Source organism: Oncorhynchus masou, chromosome 16 (genome assembly GCF_036934945.1).
Source record: "Oncorhynchus masou masou isolate Uvic2021 chromosome 16, UVic_Omas_1.1, whole genome shotgun sequence".
NCBI lineage: Eukaryota > Metazoa > Chordata > Actinopteri > Salmoniformes > Salmonidae > Oncorhynchus > Oncorhynchus masou.
Window position 1 is genome coordinate 46243942 of NC_088227.1, and position 19905 is coordinate 46263846.

General features: G+C 44.5%; 1 protein-coding gene across 1 annotated transcript in view; it reads left to right on the top strand.

The window, feature by feature from the left end:
- Positions 1-19905, top strand: part of nbas (NBAS subunit of NRZ tethering complex) — a 315206-nt gene that overhangs the window by 115339 nt on the left and 179962 nt on the right. The window contains exons 27-31 of the mRNA XM_064991781.1: positions 3883-3945; positions 5924-6046; positions 6211-6313; positions 6848-7092; positions 10267-10379. Of these exons, the coding sequence (XP_064847853.1) occupies positions 3883-3945; positions 5924-6046; positions 6211-6313; positions 6848-7092; positions 10267-10379 (647 nt within the window). The remainder of the gene's footprint in view (positions 1-3882; positions 3946-5923; positions 6047-6210; positions 6314-6847; positions 7093-10266; positions 10380-19905) is intronic.

Sequence of the window (19905 nt, forward strand, 5' to 3'; positions counted from 1 at the left end):
CAAACAGTGCTCTATACTGGGAATAGGGTGCTATGTTTGCCCAGAGCCTATGGAGACGTACCCTAACTTAAGTGTCTGTCTGCATTCCTTCAGGCCCCAACTAACTGTCTGTCTGTCTGTCTGTCTGTCTGTCTGTCTGTCTGTCTGTCTGTCTGTCTGTCTGTCTGTCTGTCTGTATGTATGTATGTCTTCCTGTCTGTCTGCCTTCCTTCAGGCCCCAACTAACTGTCTGTCTGTTTGTCTGTCTTCCTTCAGGCCCCAACTAATTGTCTGTCTGTCTGTCTGTCTGTCTGTCTGTCTGTCTTCCTTCAGGCCCCAACTAACTGTCTGTCTGTCTGTCTTCAGGCCCCAACTAACTGTATGTCTGTCTTCCTTCAGGCCCCAACTAACTGTCTGTCTGTCTGTCTTCCTTCAGGCCCCAACTAACTGTCTGTCTGTCTGTCTTCCTTCAGGCCCCAACTAACTGTCTGTCTGTCTGTCTTCAGGCCCCAACTAACTGTATGTCTGTCTTCCTTCAGGCCCCAACTAACTGTCTGTCTGTCTGTCTTCCTTCAGGCCCCAACTAACTGTCTGTCTGTCTGTCTGTCTGTCTTCCTTCAGGCCCCAACTAATTGTCTGTCTGTCTGTCTGTCTGTCTTCCTTCAGGCCCCAACTAACTGTCTGTCTGTCTTCCTTCAGGCCCCAACTAACTGTCTGTCTGTCTTCCTTCAGGCCCCAACTAACTGTCTGTCTGTCTGTCTTCCTTCAGGCCCCAACTAACTGTATGTCTGTCTGTCTTCAGGCCTCAACTAACTGTCTGTCTGTCTTCCTTCAGGCCCCAACTAACTGTCTGTCTGTCTTCCTTCAGGCCCCAACTAACTGTATGTCTTCCTTCAGGCCCTAACTAACTGTCTGTCTGTCTTCTTTCAGGCCCTAACTGTCTGTCTGTTTCCTTCAGGCCCTAACTAACTGTCTGTCTGTTTCCTTCAGGCCCTAACTGTCTGTCTGTCTGTCTTCCTTCAGGCCCCAACTAACTGTCTATCTGTCTTCCTTCAGGCCCCAACTAATTGTCTGTCTGTCTTCCTTCAGGCCCTAACTAACTGTATGTCTGTCTGTCTTCCTTCAGGCCTCAACTAACTGTCTGTCTGTCTTCCTTCAGGCCCCAACTAACTGTCTGTCTGTCTTCCTTCAGGCCCCAACTAACTGTCTGTCTGTCTGTCTTCCTTCAGGCCCCAACTAACTGTCTGTCTGTCTGTCTTCCTTCAGGCCCCAACTAACTGTCTGTCTGTCTTCCTTCAGGCCCCAACTAACTGTCTGTCTGTTTGTCTGTCTTCCTTCAGGCCCCAACTAATTGTCTGTCTGTCTGTCTGTCTGTCTTCCTTCAGGCCCCAACTAACTGTCTGTCTGTCTTCCTTCAGGCCCTAACTAACTGTATGTCTGTCTGTCTTCCTTCAGGCCTCAACTAACTGTCTGTCTGTCTTCCTTCAGGCCCCAACTAACTGTCTGTCTGTCTTCCTTCAGGCCCCAACTAACTGTCTGTCTGTCTTCCTTCAGGCCCCAACTAACTGTCTGTATGTCTTCCTTCAGGCCCCAACTAACTGTCTGTCTGTCTGTCTTCCTTCAGGCCCCAACTAACTGTCTGTCTGTTTGTCTTCCTTCAGGCCCCAACTAACTGTCTGTCTGTCTTCCTTCAGGCCCCAACTAACTGTCTGTCTGTCTTCCTTCAGGCCCCAACTAACTGTCTGTCTGTCTTCCTTCAGGCCCCAACTAACTGTCTGTCTGTCTTCCTTCAGGCCCCAACTAACTGTCTGTCTGTCTTCCTTCAGGCCCCAACTAACTGTCTGTCTGTCTTCCTTCAGGCCCCAACTAACTGTCTGTCTGTCTTCCTTCAGGCCCCAACTAACTGTCTGTCTGTCTTCCTTCAGGCCCCAACTAACTGTCTGTCTGTCTTCAGGCCCCAACTAACTGTCTGTCTGTCTGTCTTCAGGCCCCAACTAACTGTATGTCTGTCTTCCTTCAGGCCCCAACTAACTGTCTGTCTGTCTGTCTTCCTTCAGGCCCCAACTAACTGTATGTCTGTCTGTCTGTCTTCCTTCAGGCCCCAACTAATTGTCTGTCTGTCTGTCTGTCTGTCTTCCTTCAGGCCCCAACTAACTGTCTGTCTGTCTTCCTTCAGGCCCTAACTAACTGTCTGTCTGTCTTCCTTCAGGCCTCAACTAACTGTCTGTCTGTCTTCCTTCAGGCCCCAACTAACTGTCTGTCTGTCTTCATTCAGGCCCCAACTAACTCTCTGTCTGTATGTCTTCCTTCAGGCCCCAACTAACTGTATGTCTGTCTGTCTTCAGGCCTCAACTAACTGTCTGTCTGTCTTCCTTCAGGCCCCAACTAACTGTCTGTCTGTCTTCCTTCAGGCCCCAACTAACTGTATGTCTTCCTTCAGGCCCTAACTAACTGTCTGTCTGTCTTCTTTCAGGCCCTAACTGTCTGTCTGTTTCCTTCAGGCCCTAACTGTCTGTCTGTCTGTCTTCCTTCAGGCCCCAACTAACTGTCTGTCTGTCTTCCTTCAGGCCCCAACTAATTGTCTGTCTGTCTGTCTTCCTTCAGGCCCCAACTAACTGTCTGTCTGTCTGTCTTCCTTCAGGCCTCAACTAACTGTCTGTCTGTCTTCCTTCAGGCCCCAACTAACTGTCTGTCTGTCTTCCTTCAGGCCCCAACTAACTGTCTGTCTGTCTGTCTTCCTTCAGGCCCCAACTAACTGTCTGTCTGTCTGTCTTCCTTCAGGCCCCAACTAACTGTCTGTTTGTCTGTCTTCCTTCAGGCCCCAACTAACTGTCTGTCTGTCTTCCTTCAGGCCCCAACTAACTGTCTGTCTGTCTGTCTTCCTTCAGGCCCCAACTAACTGTCTGTCTGTCTGTCCTCCTTCAGGCCCCAACTAACTGTCTGTCTGTCTTCCTTCAGGCCCCAACTAACTGTATGTCTTCCTTCAGGCCCTAACCAACTGTCTGTCTGTCTTCCTTCAGGCCCTAACTGTCTGTCTGTTTCCTTCAGGCCCTAACTAACTGTCTGTCTGTTTCCTTCAGGCCCTAACTAACTGTCTGTCTGTCTTCCTTCAGGCCCTAACTGTCTGTCTGTCCGTCTGTCTTCCTTCAGGCCCTAACTAACTGTCTGTCTGTCTTCCTTCAGGCCCTAACTAACTGTCTGTCTGTCTTCCTTCAGGCCCTAACAGTCTGTCTGTCTTCCTTCAGGCCCTAACTGTCTGTCTGCCTTCCTTCAGGCCCTAACTGTCTGTCTGTCTGCCTTCCTTCAGGCCCTAACTAACTGTCTGTCTGTCTTCCTTCAGGCCCTAACTAACTGTCTGTCTGTCTTCCTTCAGGCCCTAACTGTCTGTCTGTCTGTCTTCTTTCAGGCCCTAACTGTCTGTCTGTCTGTCTTCTTTCAGGCCCTAACTGTCTGTCTGTCTGTCTTCAGGCCCTAACTAACTGTCTGTCTGTCTGTCTTCCTTCAGGCCCTAACTGTCTGTCTGTCTGTCTTCCTTCAGGCCCTAACTGTCTGTCTGTCTGTCTTCCTTCAGGCCCTAACTGTCTGTCTGTCTGTCTTCCTTCAGGCCCTAACTAACTAACTGTCTGTCTGTTTCCTTCAGGCCCTAACTAACTAACTGTCTGTCTGTCTTCCTTCAGGCCCTAACTGTCTGTCTGTCTTCCTTCAGGCCCTAACTAACTATCTGTCTGTTTCCTTCAGGCCCTAACTGTCTGTCTGTTTTCTTCAGGCCCTAACTAACTAACTGTCTGTCTGTTTCCTTCAGGCCCTAACTAACTAACTGTCTGTCTGTTTCCTTCAGGCCCTAACTAACTAACTGTCTGTCTGTTTCCTTCAGGCCCTAACTAACTGTCTGTCTTCCTTCAGGCCGGAGACGAACATCACCTCATCTCTCCACGATCAGGTGGACAAACTGGAAAAACACCTCAGGTAACACACACACACACACACACACACACACACACACACACACACACACACACACACACACACACACACACACACACACACACACACACACACACACACACACACCTCAGGTATTTCTGACTAGTGGACTGTTGCTGTGTTGTCCTCCACACCTGTGGTAGCAGGGGACTGATGCTGTGTTGTCCTCAACACCTGTGGTAGCAGGGGACTGATGCTGTGTTGTCCTCAACACCTGTGGTAGCAGGGGACTGATGCTGTGTTGTCCTCATCACCTGTGGTAGCAGGGGACTGATGCTGTGTTGTCCTCATCACCTGTGGTAGCAGGGGACTGATGCTGTGTTGTCCTCAACACCTGTGGTAGCAGGGGACTGATGCTGTGTTGTCCTCAACACCTGTGGTAGCAGGGGACTGATGCTGTGTTGTCCTCATCACCTGTGGTAGCAGGGGACTGATGCTGTGTTGTCCTCAACACCTGTGGTAGCAGGGGACTGATGCTGTGTTGTCCTCAACACCTGTGGTAGCAGGGGACTGATGCTGTGTTGTCCTCAACACCTGTGGTAGCAGGGGACTGATGCTGTGTTGTCCTCAACACCTGTGGTAGCAGGGGACTGATGCTGTGTTGTCCTCAACACCTGTGGTAGCAGGGGACTGATGCTGTGTTGTCCTCAACACCTGTGGTAGCAGGGGACTGATGCTGTGTTGTCCTCAACACCTGTGGTAGCAGGGGACTGATGCTGTGTTGTCCTCAACACCTGTGGTAGCAGGGGACTGATGCTGTGTTGTCCTCAACACCTGTGGTAGCAGGGGACTGATGCTGTGTTGTCCTCAACACCTGGTACTCTGGCCCTGCGTCTTGGGCCCACTGCTCACACAGGTCCAGGATGCGTTTTGATACTGAAAGATCAGGGCATGGTTCGCTCCAGGGTCCAGACATGTGAGACCTTTCATCTCTGACAGAATCATTTTAAACACCGTCACTGAAAGGATTAGCTGATTCAAAAGGGAAATGTTAGTTTAGTAGCATTAGTTATTAAACCCCCCCCCATCCCTCCAACCACCCAGACATGCACCTGGGCACTCTCACACACACTCACAGGGAGATGAGAGAGGCGTTAATGTGTGTGCTGCTGAATGAAACCAGGGATCCACTCTGTGTCTGGGGTATTGCCACCAGTCTCATCTGGGTCATACATCTACAGCTGTTCTTGTTCTGCCAGACCTTGTTACCATAGTAAACAGGTGGTGTGTGTGTGTGTGTGTGTGTGTGTGTGTGTGTGTGTGTGTGTGTGTGTGTGTGTGTGTGTGTGTGTGAAATCGAGCACAATGTTTTTTCATGGATGCTATTGAGTTCAAATGTGTTGCAATGTTAACGTATGTTATCTCTCTTTAATGTGTTCCTCCCTTTCTCTCCCCCTCTTCCCTCTCTCCTTGTCTCTCTCCTTCCTCTCTCCCCCTCCTCCCTCCTTGTCTCTCCTCCACCTCTCTCCCCTCCCTCCTTCCTTGTCTCTCTCCCTCCTCTCTCCCCCTCCTCCCTCCCTCCTTGTCTCTCTCCTTCCTCTCTCCTCCTCCTCCCTTCCTCCTTGTCTCTCTCCTTCCTCTCTCCCCCTCCTCCCTCCCCTTCCTCCCTTCCTCCTTGTCTCTCTCCTTCCTCTCTCCTCCTCCTCCCTCCCTCCTTGTTTCTCTCCTTCCTCTCTCCTCCTCCTCCCCCCTCGTCTCTCTCCCCCTCCTCCCTCCATCCTTGTCTCTCTCATTCCTCTCTCCCCCTCATCCCTCCATCCTCGTCTCTCCTTCCTCCCTCCGTCCTTGTCTCTCTCCTTCCTCCCTTCCTCCTTGTTCCTCTCCTTCCTCTCTCCCCCTCCTCCCTCTCCTTCCTCCCTTCCTCCTGGTCTCTCCCCCACCTCTCTCCCCCACCTCCCTCCCCTCTCCCCCTCCCCTCTCCCCCACCTCCCTCCTCCTGGTCTGTCCTTCCTCCCCCCAGTGTGGTAGAGGTGTTGGAGAAGCATGGTCTCCAGAAGCCTGTTTCCTATGTGAGGAGCAGCCAGACCAGTACAGAGGAGGCTCATGCTCTCATGGTCAAACTCTGCAGGCACACCGGGCGCAGGTACCACACACACACACACACACACACACACACACACACACACACACACACACACACACACACACACACACACCCTGGTCCTTTTCATAAGCAGTCATGATTTTATTTCATGTGTGTGTTTGATTGATGTATTGATGTATTGATTGATGAATGTGCTGCTGCAGGACCCCCCCTGTCAGTGAGTCTGTGTGGAGAGGTGTTCTACAGGACCTGCTGGACATGCAACACAGCGTGTACACCTGTCTCCTACCTGACACCTGTCACCAGGTAACCAACACATGCTCACTATTTACTACAATAGGAAATACACTCTGGGGCCAAAGGTGAGTTCCTTACTGAGACCTAGACAACCAGGTGAGGGGAGTTCCTTACTGAGACCTAGACAACCAGGTGAGGGGAGTTCCTTACTGAGACCTAGACAACCAGGTGAGGGGAGTTCCTTACTGAGACCTAGACAACCAGGTGAGGGGAGTTCCTTACTGAGACCTAGACAACCAGGTGAGGGGAGTTCCTTACTAAGACCTAGACAACCAGGTGAGGGGAGTTCCTTACTGAGACCTAGACAACCAGGTGAGGGGAGTTCCTTACTGAGACCTAGACAACCAGGTGAGGGGAGTTCCTTACTGAGACCTAGACAACCAGGTGAGGGGAGTTCCTTACTGAGACCTAGACAACCAGGTGAGGGGAGTTCCTTACTAAGACCTAGACAACCAGGTGAGGGGAGTTCCTTACTGAGACCTAGACAACCAGGTGAGGGGAGTTCTTTACTAATGTCTTTACCCATCTCCATCTCCATGTCAGATATTTGTGGAGTCGTTGCTGTGCAGTAGCCGCCCGGAGAACGTAGTCCTGGCCGGTCAGCTGATACACTGTTCAGCGGTCAGCCATGATGTGGTTCCGGTCAGCGTGTCATTCCGAGACCGGGGTCGCGGCGGGTCGAGCGCTAAGGTCAACTACCACACAGCCGTAGAGCTGGTTCTGGCTGCTGCCAGGGAATATTTCAACTCGTCCACCACCCTCACCGACCCTTGTATTGAACTGGCACGGTGAGTAGGGGGGTCTTGTCCACATTTCTGAAGAATGTGTATGTTGTGTATGTCTGCCAGGCAGTGGGAACTGGAACAGTAATTGGGCCGTCAGTCTTTAATATTAACCAATGGAACGTCCCCCAGACACTACCGTTCATCCTGTTGAGTGTCCTAGATGATGGTCTGGTTGGTACAGACTGGGTTATTGTTGTGTGGGTTATAAGAACAGTAATCTCATGTAATGTGGAAACCTAGATCCCTGAATCTAGATCTCTGAATCTCGATCTCTGAATCTCGATCTCTGAAACTCGATCTCTGAATCTCGATCTCTGAATCTCGATCTCTGAATCTCGATCTCTGAATCTCGATCTCTGAATCTCGATCTCTGAATCTAGATCTCTGAAACTAGATCTCTGAAACTAGATCTCTGAAACTAGATCTCTGAAACTAGATCTCTGAATCTAGATCTCTGAAACTAGATCTCCAACATCCTGGTCTTGACGAGAGGAGAAAAAAAAACTGTCGGGGGGGAGGTTCTCTCTTGCGTCTCTTCTGTTCAACCAATCCAGTAAATGAGGAGGAGGAGTTAAGATGAAGTGTCACCTTGTTAGGTAGAGGATAGAGCATCTGGTTGGTGGGACTCTACAGAGGATAGAGCATCTGGTTGGTGGGACTCTACAGAGGATAGAGCATCTGGTTGGTGGGGACTCTACAGAGGATAGAGCACCTGGTTGGTGGGGACTCTACAGAGGATAGAGCATCTGGTTGGTGGGGACTCTACAGAGGATAGAGCACCTGGTTGGTGGGGACTCTACAGAGGATAGAGCATCTGGTTGGTGGGGACTCTACAGAGGATAGAGCACCTGGTTGGTGGGGACTCTACAGAGGATAGAGCATCTGATTGGTGGGGACTCTACAGATGATAGAGTGAAGACTTTCCTCTCCTCCTCCTCTGGTCAGTAGAGTATTTAAGCTGCTGATTTCATCAGTCCTCGTCAAACGTAGTGCACTATATAGGGAATAGTATGCTGTTTGGGAAGCGGATCCATAGAAGCTTGGTGAATCAGCAGAAAGCCAATGTTCAAAGATACATGATGAATCTTAAATCTTAGAAGTGTGTGGTTTTCTGCTGATACCTCGTCTGTCTCTGTTCGGCTTCCTGGTTTCTGTATTTCATTTGATTTCATTAACTTTCTTTATTCTGTTAATATTTTTCTTCTGCAATCTGTTTCTAAAGTATGGGGTTTTTGGCGTGTCTGATTGGTTGCCGTGTGTTTCATGGCGTGTCTGATTGGTTGGTGTGTGTTTCATGGCGTGTCTGATTGGTTGGCGTGTGTTTCATGGCGTGTCTGATTGGTTGGTGTGTGTTTCATGGCGTGTCTGATTGGTTGGTGTGTGTTTCATGGCGTGTCTGATTGGTTGTGGGTTTCATGGCGTGTCTGATTGGTTGGTGTGTGTTTCATGGCCGTGTCTGATTGGTTGCCGTGTGTTTCATGGCGTGTCTGATTGGTTGCCGTGTGTTTCATGGCGTGTCTGATTGGTTGCCGTGTGTTTCATGGCGTGTCTGATTGGTTGGTGTGTGTTTCATGGCGTGTCTGATTGGTTGTGGGTTTCATGGCGTGTCTGATTGGTTGGTGTGTGTTTCATGGCCGTGTCTGATTGGTTGGCGTGTGTTTCATGGCCGTGTCTGATTGGTTGGTGTGTGTTTCATGGCGTGTCTGATTGGTTGCCGTGTGTTTCATGGCCGTGTCTGATTGGTTGGTGTGTGTTTCATGGTGTGTCTGATTGGTTGGCGTGTGTTTCATGGCCGTGTCTGATTGGTTGGCGTGTGTTTCATGGCGTGTCTGATTGGTTGGCGTGTGTTTCATGGCCGTGTCTGATTGGTTGGCGTGTGTTTCATGGCGTGTCTGATTGGTTGGCGTGTGTTTCATGGCGTGTCTGATTGGTTGGCGTGTGTTTAATGGCGTGTCTGATTGGTTGGCGTGTGTTTAATGGCGTGTCTGATTGGTTGTGGGTTTCATGGCGTGTCTGATTGGTTGGTGTGGGTTTAATGGCGTGTCTGATTGGTTGGTGTGTGTTTCATGGCCGTGTCTGATTGGTTGGTGTGTGTTTCATGGCCGTGTCTGATTGGTTGGTGTGTGTTTCATAGCCGTGTCTGATTGGTTGGCGTGTGTTTCATGGCGTGTCTGATTGGCGTGTCTGATTGGTTGGTGTGTGTTTGGTTGGTGTGTGTTTCATGGTGTGTCTGATTGGTTGGTGTGTGTTTCATGGCGTGTCTGATTGGTTGGTGTGTGTTTCATGGCGTGTCTGATTGGTTGGTGTGTGTTTGGTTGGTGTGTGTTTCATGGTGTGTCTGATTGGTTGGTGTGTGTTTCATGGTGTGTCTGATTGGTTGGTGTGTGTTTCATGGCGTGTCTGATTGGTTGATGTGTGTTTCATGGCGTGTCTGATTGGTTGGTGTGTGTTTCATGGCGTGTCTGATTGGTTGGTGTGGGTTTCATGGCGTGTCTGATTGGTTGGTGTGTGTTTCATGGCCGTGTCTGATTGGTTGGTGTGTGTTTCATGGCCGTGTCTGATTGGTTGGTGTGTGTTTCATGGCCGTGTCTGATTGGTTTGTGTGTGTTTCATGGCCGTGTCTGATTGGTTGTGGGTTTCATGGCTTGTCTGATTGGTTGTGGGTTTCATGGCTTGTCTGATTGGTTGTGGGTTTCATGGCTTGTCTGATTGGTTGTGGGTTTCATGGCGTGTCTGATTGGTTGTGGGTTTCATGGCTTGTCTGATTGGTTGATGTGTGTTTCATGGCGTGTCTGATTGGTTGTGGGTTTCATGGCGTGTCTGATTGGTTGTGGGTTTCATGGCGTGTCTGATTGGTTGATGTGTGTTTCATGGCGTGTCTGATTGGTTGATGTGTGTTTCATGGCGTGTCTGATTGGTTGGTGTGTGTTTCATGGCGTGTCTGATTGGTTGGTGTGTGTTTCATGGCGTGTCTGATTGGTTGGTGTGTGTTTCATGGCGTGTCTGATTGGTTGTGTGTTTCATGGCGTGTCTGATTGGTTGGCGTGTGTTTCATGGCGTGTCTGATTGGTTGGTGTGTGTTTCATGGCGTGTCTGATTGGTTGTGGGTTTCATGGCGTGTCTGATTGGTTGGTGTGTGTTTCATGGCCGTGTCTGATTGGTTGATGTGTGTTTCAGGGATTGTCTGAAGCTGATCACAGACTGTCCACCTGCAGTTCAGGAGGAGATGGATATCATCAGCTCCCTCTCTGTGCTGGAGTCCTTCAATGTCAAAATACTACCACTACAAGGTACTGTTAATACTACCACTACAATATACTACCACTACAATATACTACCACTACAATATACTACCACTACAATATACTACCACTACAATATACTACCACTACAATATGCTACCACTACAATATACTACCACTACAAGGTACTGTTAATACTACCACTACAATATACTACCACTACAATATACTACCACTACAAGGTACTGTTAATACTACCACTACAATATACTACCACTACAAGGTACTGTTAATACTACCACTACAATATACTACCACTACAATATACTACCACTACAATATACTACCACTACAATATACTACCACTACAAGGTACTGTTCATACTACCACTACAATATACTACCACTACAATATACTACCACTACAATATACTACCACTACAATATACTACCACTACAATATACTACCACTACAAGGTACTGTTCATACTACCACTACAATATACTACCACTACAATATACTACCACTACAATATACTACCACTACAAGGTACTGTTCATACTACCACTACAATATACTACCACTACAATATACTACCACTACAATATACTACCACTACAAGGTACTGTTCATACTACCACTACAATATACTACCACTACAATATACTACCACTACAATATACTACCACTACAATATACTACCACTACAATATACTACCACTACAAGGTACTGTTCATACTACCACTACAATATACTACCACTACAATATACTACCACTACAATATACTACCACTACAAGGTACTGTTCATACTACCACTACAATATACTACCACTACAATATACTACCACTACAATATACTACCACTACAAGGTACTGTTCATACTACCACTACAATATACTACCACTACAATATACTACCACTACAATATACTACCACTACAATATACTACCACTACAATATACTACCACTACAAGGTACTGTTCATACTACCACTACAATATACTACCACTACAATATACTACCACTACAATATACTACCACTACAATATACTACCACTACAATATACTACCACTACAATATACTACCACTACAAGGTACTGTTAATACTACCACTACAATATACTACCACTACAATATACTACCACTACAATATACTACCACTACAATATACTACCACTACAAGGTACTGTTAATACTACCACTACAATATACTACCACTACAATATACTACCACTACAATATACTACCACTACAATATACTACCACTACAAGGTACTGTAAATACTACCACTACAATATACTACCACTACAATATACTACCACTACGAGGTACTGTTAATACTACCACTACAATATACTACCACTACAATATACTACCACTACAAGGTACTGTTAATACTACCACTACAATATACTACCACTACAATATACTACCACTACAATATACTACCACTACAATATACTACCACTACAAGGTACTGTTAATACTACCACTACAATATACTACCAATACAATATACTACCACTACAATATACTACCACTACAATATACTACCACTACAAGGTACTGTTCATACTACCACTACAATATACTACCACTACAATATACTACCACTACAAGGTACTGTAAATACTACCACTACAATATACTACCACTACAAGGTACTGTTAATACTACCACTACAATATACTACCACTACAATATGCTACCACTACAAGGTACTGTTAATACTACCACTACAATATATTACCACTACAATATATTACCACTACAATATATTACCACTACAATATATTACCACTACAATATACTACCACTACAATATACTACCACTACAATATACTACCACTACAATATACTACCACTACAAGGTACTGTTAATACTACCACTACAATATATTACCACTACAATATACTACCACTACAATATACTACCACTACAATATACTACCACTACAAGGTACTGTTCATACTACCACTGCAATATACTACCACTACAATATACTACCACTACAATATACTACCACTACAATATACTACCACTACAATATACTACCACTACAATATACTACCACTACAATATACTACCACTACAAGGTACTGTTAATACTACCACTACAATATACTACCACTACAATATATTACCACTACAAGGTACTGTTAATACTACCACTACAATATACTACCACTACAATATACTACCACTACAATATACTACCACTACAATATACTACCACTACAAGGTACTGTTCATACTACCACTACAATATACTACCACTACAATATACTACCACTACAATATACTACCACTACAATATACTACCACTACAAGGTACTGTTCATACTACCACTACAATATACTACCACTACAAGGTACTGTTCATACTACCACTACAATATACTACCACTACAATATACTACCACTACAAGGCACTGTTCATACTACCACTACAATATACTACCACTACAATATACTACCACTACAAGGCACTGTTCATACTACCACTACAATATACTACCACTACAATATACTACCACTACAAGGTACTGTTCATACTACCACTACAATATACTACCACTACAATATACTACCACTACAATATATTACCACTACAAGGTACTGTTCATACTACCACTACAATATACTACCACTACAAGATACTACCACTACAAGGCACTGTTCATACTACCACTACAATATACTACCACTACAATATACTACCACTACAATATACTACCACTACAAGGTACTGTTCATACAACAATGTACTGTTATAGTACTACAAGGTAATACTACAAGGTGATGTTATAATACTACAGGGTACTGTTATAATACTACAAGGTACTGTTATAATACTACACAGTACTTTTATAATACTACAGGGTACTGTTATAATACTACAAGCTACTGTTATAATACTACACGGTACTGTTATAATACTACAAGCTACTGTTATAATACTACATGGTACTGTTATAATACTACACGGTACTGTTATAATACTACACGGTACTGTTATAATACTACACGGTACTGTTATAATACTACAAGCTACTGTTATAATACTACAAGCTACTGTTATAATACTACACGGTACTGTTATAATACTACACGGTACTGTTATAATACTACACAGTACTGTTATAATACTACAAGCTACTGTTATAATACTACACGGTACTGTTATAATACTACAAGGTACTGTTATAATACTACAAGCTACTGTTATAATACTACAAGCTACTGTTATAATACTACACAGTACTGTTATAATACTACAAGCTACTGTTATAATACTACACGGTACTGTTATAATACTACAAGCTACTGTTATAATACTACAAGCAACTGTTATAATACTACAAGCTACTGTTATAATACTACACGGTACTGTTATAATACTACACGGTACTGTTATAATACTACACGGTACTGTTATAATACTACACAATACTGTTATAATACTACACTGTACTGTTATAATACTACACGGTACTGTTATAATACTACAAGGTACTGTTATAATACTACACGGTACTGTTATAATACTACACGGTACTGTTATAATACTACACGGTACTGTTATAATACTACACGGTACTGTTATAATACTACACGGTACTGTTATAATACTACACGGTGCTGTTATAATACTACACGGTGCTGTTATAATACTACAAGCTACTGTTATAATACTACAAGCTACTGTTATAATACTACAAGCTACTGTTATAATACTACACGGTACTGTTATAATACTACAAGCTACTGTTATAATACTACACGGTACTGTTATAATACTACAAGCTACTGTTATAATACTATACGGTACTGTTATAATACTACAAGCTACTGTTATAATACTACACGGTACTGTTATAATACTACACGGTACTGTTATAATACTACACGGTACTGTTATAATACTACACGGTACTGTTATAATACTACACTGTACTGTTATAATACTACACAGTACTGTTATAATACTACAAGCTACTGTTATAATACTACAAGCTACTGTTATAATACTACACAGTACTGTTATGATACTACAAGCTACTGTTATAATACTACACGGTACTGTTATAATACTACAAGCTACTGTTATAATACTACAAGCTACTGTTATAATACTACACGGTACTGTTATAATACTACAAGGTACTGTTATAATACTATACGGTACTGTTATAATACTACACGGTACTGTTATAATACTACAGGGTACTGTTATAATACTACAAGCTACTGTTATAATACTACACGGTAATACTACAAGGTTGTAGTGGCTTCCTTTCGTCTTTACCATAGCCACTGCCCAAGCCTGAAGCGGGGTTGTTTGGTACGCATACAGTCCACACTCAAGGTTTCCAACCGGCCAAACATTCGATGACATCCAGGGATATGGTGCAACAACAATGTTTATTCTTCTTATATCTAACAAATAAGTTATTCTCCAATCAACTTAAAGCATAGAATACTTGATATGGAAAATACATATTATGTCTGTATGTCTGTATGGTCAAAAAACTATACCGCTCCCGCATCTAGCAAGGACTCCCTCTCCCGAAGGCCCAACTTCCTGCCTTTATCCTAACACACTTACCACAATACAATGAATAGGCAGGTGGTGGGGGGGGGAAACTGAGTTACACTCACAACAAATGAATATATCGCAATCAGGTAAATATAAATCATAAAGGTACGTACCTAATATTTCACCATTTACATTAATATTTAATATATTTACACAAATATACATGGAGCTCCATATGTTCGGTCTTTTATACAGATAATATTGTGATGTAATATTCAAACATAGAGCCAATACACAAAACATTCTATACCAGAGCACTATTACAGTTGATAGCTATATACAAATATACAAGGTGCCATATAGAAAAATAGTCCATAGATCTCAGTCTGAGTTGAAGTGTTCAACTTCCCCAAACAATGTCAAGCGTTTGACGTGCAATAATGTATTTCTACGACATCAGCCAATCAGAGGTGCACGTGATTCAAAGATGGAGCAGTGTGTGTGTGTGTGTGTGTGTCTCACTCAGCCACCTCAAGGGGCAGACAGAGTTTATTGATAGGTCTCTGTAAGATATTGGTCTTGGTCTTCACCATGACACTCCGGACAAGCCCATTGGGCCCCCTCCCATGGTGGGCTCCAGAAAGATCAACCTCTCCCATACCCCCCCCCCCCCATGGTGGGCTCCAGGCGGATCAACCTCTCCCATACCCCCCCCCCATGGTGGGCTCCCGACGGATCAACCTCTCCCATACCCCCCCCTCCCATGGTGGGCTCCAGACGGATCAACCTCTCCCATACCCCCCCCCCCACCTTCCATGGTGGGCTCCAGAAAGATCAACCTCTCCCATACCCCCCCTCCCATGGTGGGCTCCAGGCGGATCAACCTCTCCCATACCCTCCCCCCCCATGGTGGGCTCCAGATGGATCAACCTCTCCTATACCCCCCCTCCCATGGTGGGCTCCAGACGGATCAACCTCTCCCATACCCTCCCCCCCATGGTGGGCTCCAGACGGATCAACCTCTCCCATACCCCCCCCCATGGTGGGCTCCAGAGGGAGGGTTGACTGACCATGTCACTCCTTCCTTCAGTAATTCATTTTGAATCTTGTTGTGATCCAGCTCTTTCATAGCTTCTTCTAGCTCTCTGTGTGTTCCAACCAAGTTGGTGCCATTGTCTGTTCTGATACTTGTTACTGGGCCCCTTCGACAGATGAACCTGCGCAGGGCATTGATGCAGGAATCAGTATCCAGATAACTAGCAACTTCTAGATGGACAGCTCGACTCTGGAGGCAAGTAAAGATCACACCATACCGTTTCACATGAACGCGGCCTCGCTTCACACGACCTGGTGGAAGGTCGGCCTGGAGAACAGAAGATGGCCGGGTGTCACCTGATTTGCCCGCCTTTCACCCATGTGGGCATAGATTACTTCGGCCCCATAGAGGTGAAGCGAGGCCGCCTGCAGAAGACACAGCTCTTTCGGATCTTCCTTTCTAAGGAGTTGGCACAGGGTATCCAATATCGCTGGCGAAGTCTAGAAAGCATGTGGCCTCTCCCAGAGTGGCCAACCTGCTCATGGATATGGAGTAAGATCAGTCTAGAGATGTAGGAGTCTTTTGGAAGGATCATAGGATTCTTTAGTTCCGTAGGCATAGCAGCTTTGCTTAATCTTCCTCCTACTCAGAATGCCATTGTCAACAACTGGATCAAGCTTACAGATTGAGCCACTTCTCTTGGCACATTGTTTTCCTTTCACAACTAGTGCAAGTTCTTGTTTAAAGTGCTGTCGTTGCTCAAATCGAATGATGACCTTTTCGGCTTCGTCTAGGTCATCCACAGAAAGACTTTCTTTTCCAAATGTCAGTTTGAACTTGTCATTTTGGTCCTTCAGTGAGTTTGTTTGACTCTGATCTGATCCTGGATCAGTTTGTGTGAGAACGTTCCTTTTCTGGCTTAACTGTTATAGTACTACAAGTTACTGTTATAGTACTACAAGGTACTGTTATAGTACGACGAGGTACTGTTATAGTACTAGAAGGTACTGTTATAGTACTAGAAGGTACTGTTATAGTACTAGAAGGTACTGTTATAGTACTAGAAGGTAATGCTATAGTACTAGAAGGTAATGTTATAGTACTAGAAGGTACTGTTATAGTACTAGAAGGTACTGTTATAGTACTAGAAGGTACTGTTATAGTACTAGAAGGTACTGTTATAGTACTAGAAGGTACTGTTATAGTACTAGAAGGTACTGTTATAGTACTAGAAGGTACTGTTATAGTGCTAGAAGGTACTGTTATAGTGCTAGAAGGTACTGGTATAGTGCTAGAAGGTACTGGTATAGTGCTAGAAGGTACTGTTATAGTACTAGGAGGTACTGTTATAGTACTACAAGGTACTGTTATAGTACGACGAGGTACTGTTATAGTACTACAAGGTACTGTTATAGTACTACAAGGTACTGTTATAGTACGACGAGGTACTGTTATAGTACTAGAAGGTACTGTTATAGTACTAGAAGGTACTGTTATAGTACTAGAAGGTACTGTTATAGTACTAGAAGGTACTGTTATAGTACTAGAAGGTACTGTTATAGTGCTAGAAGGTACTGTTATAGTGCTAGAAGGTACTGGTATAGTGCTAGAAGGTACTGGTATAGTGCTAGAAGGTACTGTTATAGTACTAGGAGGTACTGTTATAGTACTACGATGTACTGTGATAGTACTACGAGGTACTGTTATAGTACTACGAGGTACTGTGATAGTACTACGAGGTACTGTGATAGTACTACGAGGTACCGTGATAGTACTACGAGGTACCGTGATAGTACTACGAGGTACCGTGATAGTACTACGAGGTACCGTGATAGTACTACGAGGTACCGTGATAGTACTACGAGGTACCGTGATAGTACTACGAGGTACCGTGATAGTACTACGAGGTACCGTGATAGTACTACGAGGTACCGTGATAGTACTACGAGGTACCGTGATAGTACTACGAGGTACCGTGATAGTACTACGAGGTACCGTGATAGTACTATGAGGTACTGTTATAGTACTACCATGTACCGTGATAGTACTACGAGGTACCGTGATAGTACTACGAGGTACCGTGATAGTACTACGAGGTACCGTGATAGTACTACGAGGTACCGTGATAGTACTACGAGGTACCGTGATAGTACTACGAGGTACCGTGATAGTACTACGAGGTACCGTGATAGTACTACGAGGTACCGTGATAGTACTACGAGGTACCGTTATAATACTATGAGGTACTGTTATAGTACTACAATGTACCGTGATAGTACTACGAGGTACTGTGATAGTACTACGAGGTACTGTGATAGTACTACCGCTGCAAGGCACTAGATCACTAGTTTTGGCACTGCCCATATGTAGCTTGTTTTTATTTGCAGGTTCAGAAATGGCAGAAAGATTGCAAATAATAATACTGCTGAGTGGTTTGAAAAGTCAATCGATCAATAATATAATACTTTTTACCAAAATTGTTTATCTTTCATTTACAATCTGTAAGAAACTATGAGAATAGAAAGGTTCAGACCGTCTGTGAAACAGCACAGTGGGAAAAGTTATGACCGAACACTGGAAGGTTTTCAGAGATGGTGTGAGGGGTTGACAGTAGCTGAATGGACTAGAAACAAACAAGATAACTTATATACAATACACTGTGTCTGTCAGAAATCAACACTGGAAGGTTTTCAGAGATGATGTGAGGGGTTGACAGTAGCTGAATGGACTAGAAACAAACAAGATAACTTATATACACTGTGTCTGTGAAATGTCTATGTATAAAGTGGAGGTAGGAGCCTACTTACTGGTGTTGTCCATTAGTTCACTCCGATTCGCGGAGGGGGGTGGTAGGGTTAGGGCAAAATAATAAAGTATATTTAACTAGTTTACTCCGATTAGGGGAGGGGGGTGGTAGGGTTAGGGCAAAATAATCCAAAAGGAAAATTGAGTAAATTAATAAATAAAAACATTTTTTAAATGTTTAGTTTATTTTCAAAAAAGGTATATATGGGTGGATTGGAAATGATGTGAGCCACAATCTATATGCATTATTAAAGATCTACCCTTTAAAAAATGACATCTACTCATTCAAGGTTTTTCTTTATTTTTACTATTTTCTACATTGTAGAATAATATTGAAGACATCAAAACTATGAAATAACACATATGGAATCATGTAGTAACCAAAAAAGTGTTAAATAAATTATTCAAAGTAGCCACCATTTGCCTTGATGACAGCTTCAAAATCAAATGTTATTAGTCACATGCGCTAACTTACGATCCCCTAACCAGTGGGTCACTGCAAGCCATTTGATTAGCTGTTCAGGAGTCTTATGGCTTGGGGGTAGAAGCTGTTTAGAAGCCTCTTGGACCTAGACTTGGCGCTCCGGACCCACTTGCCGTGCGGTAGCAGAGAGAACAGTCTATGACTAGGGTGGCTGGAGTCTTTGACAATTTTTAGGGCTTTCCTCTGACACCGCCTGGTATAGAGGTCCTGGATGGCAGGAAGCTTGGCCCCAGTGATATACTGGGCAGTACATACTACCCTCTGAGGTGCCTTGTGGTCGGAGGCCGAGCAGTAGCCACACCAAGCTGTGATGCAACCCGTCAGGATGCTCTCGATGGTGCAGCTTTAGAACCTTTTGAGGATCTGAGGACCCATGCCAAATCTTTTCCGCCTCCCAAGGGGGTATAGGTGTTGTTGTGCCCTCTTTACGACTGTCTTGGTGTGCTTGGACCATTTTAATCAACGCAATATTAGCTACCTTTAATGTAACAAACATGATAAATGAAGGATCCCCCCCTCATCCTTCATTTATCATGGTTTTCCCCTGTTCCTCTGTTCTCGTCTAAAGGTTCCTCTAAAGTCGTGCCTGTCAATCCTACTCCGATGTGTTGTACACAGAACGCAATCTCTTGCATAATTCGTTTTGTCTTTGTTACATTAAAAGTAGCTAATATTGCGTTGATTCGTTCAAAATTCCCACA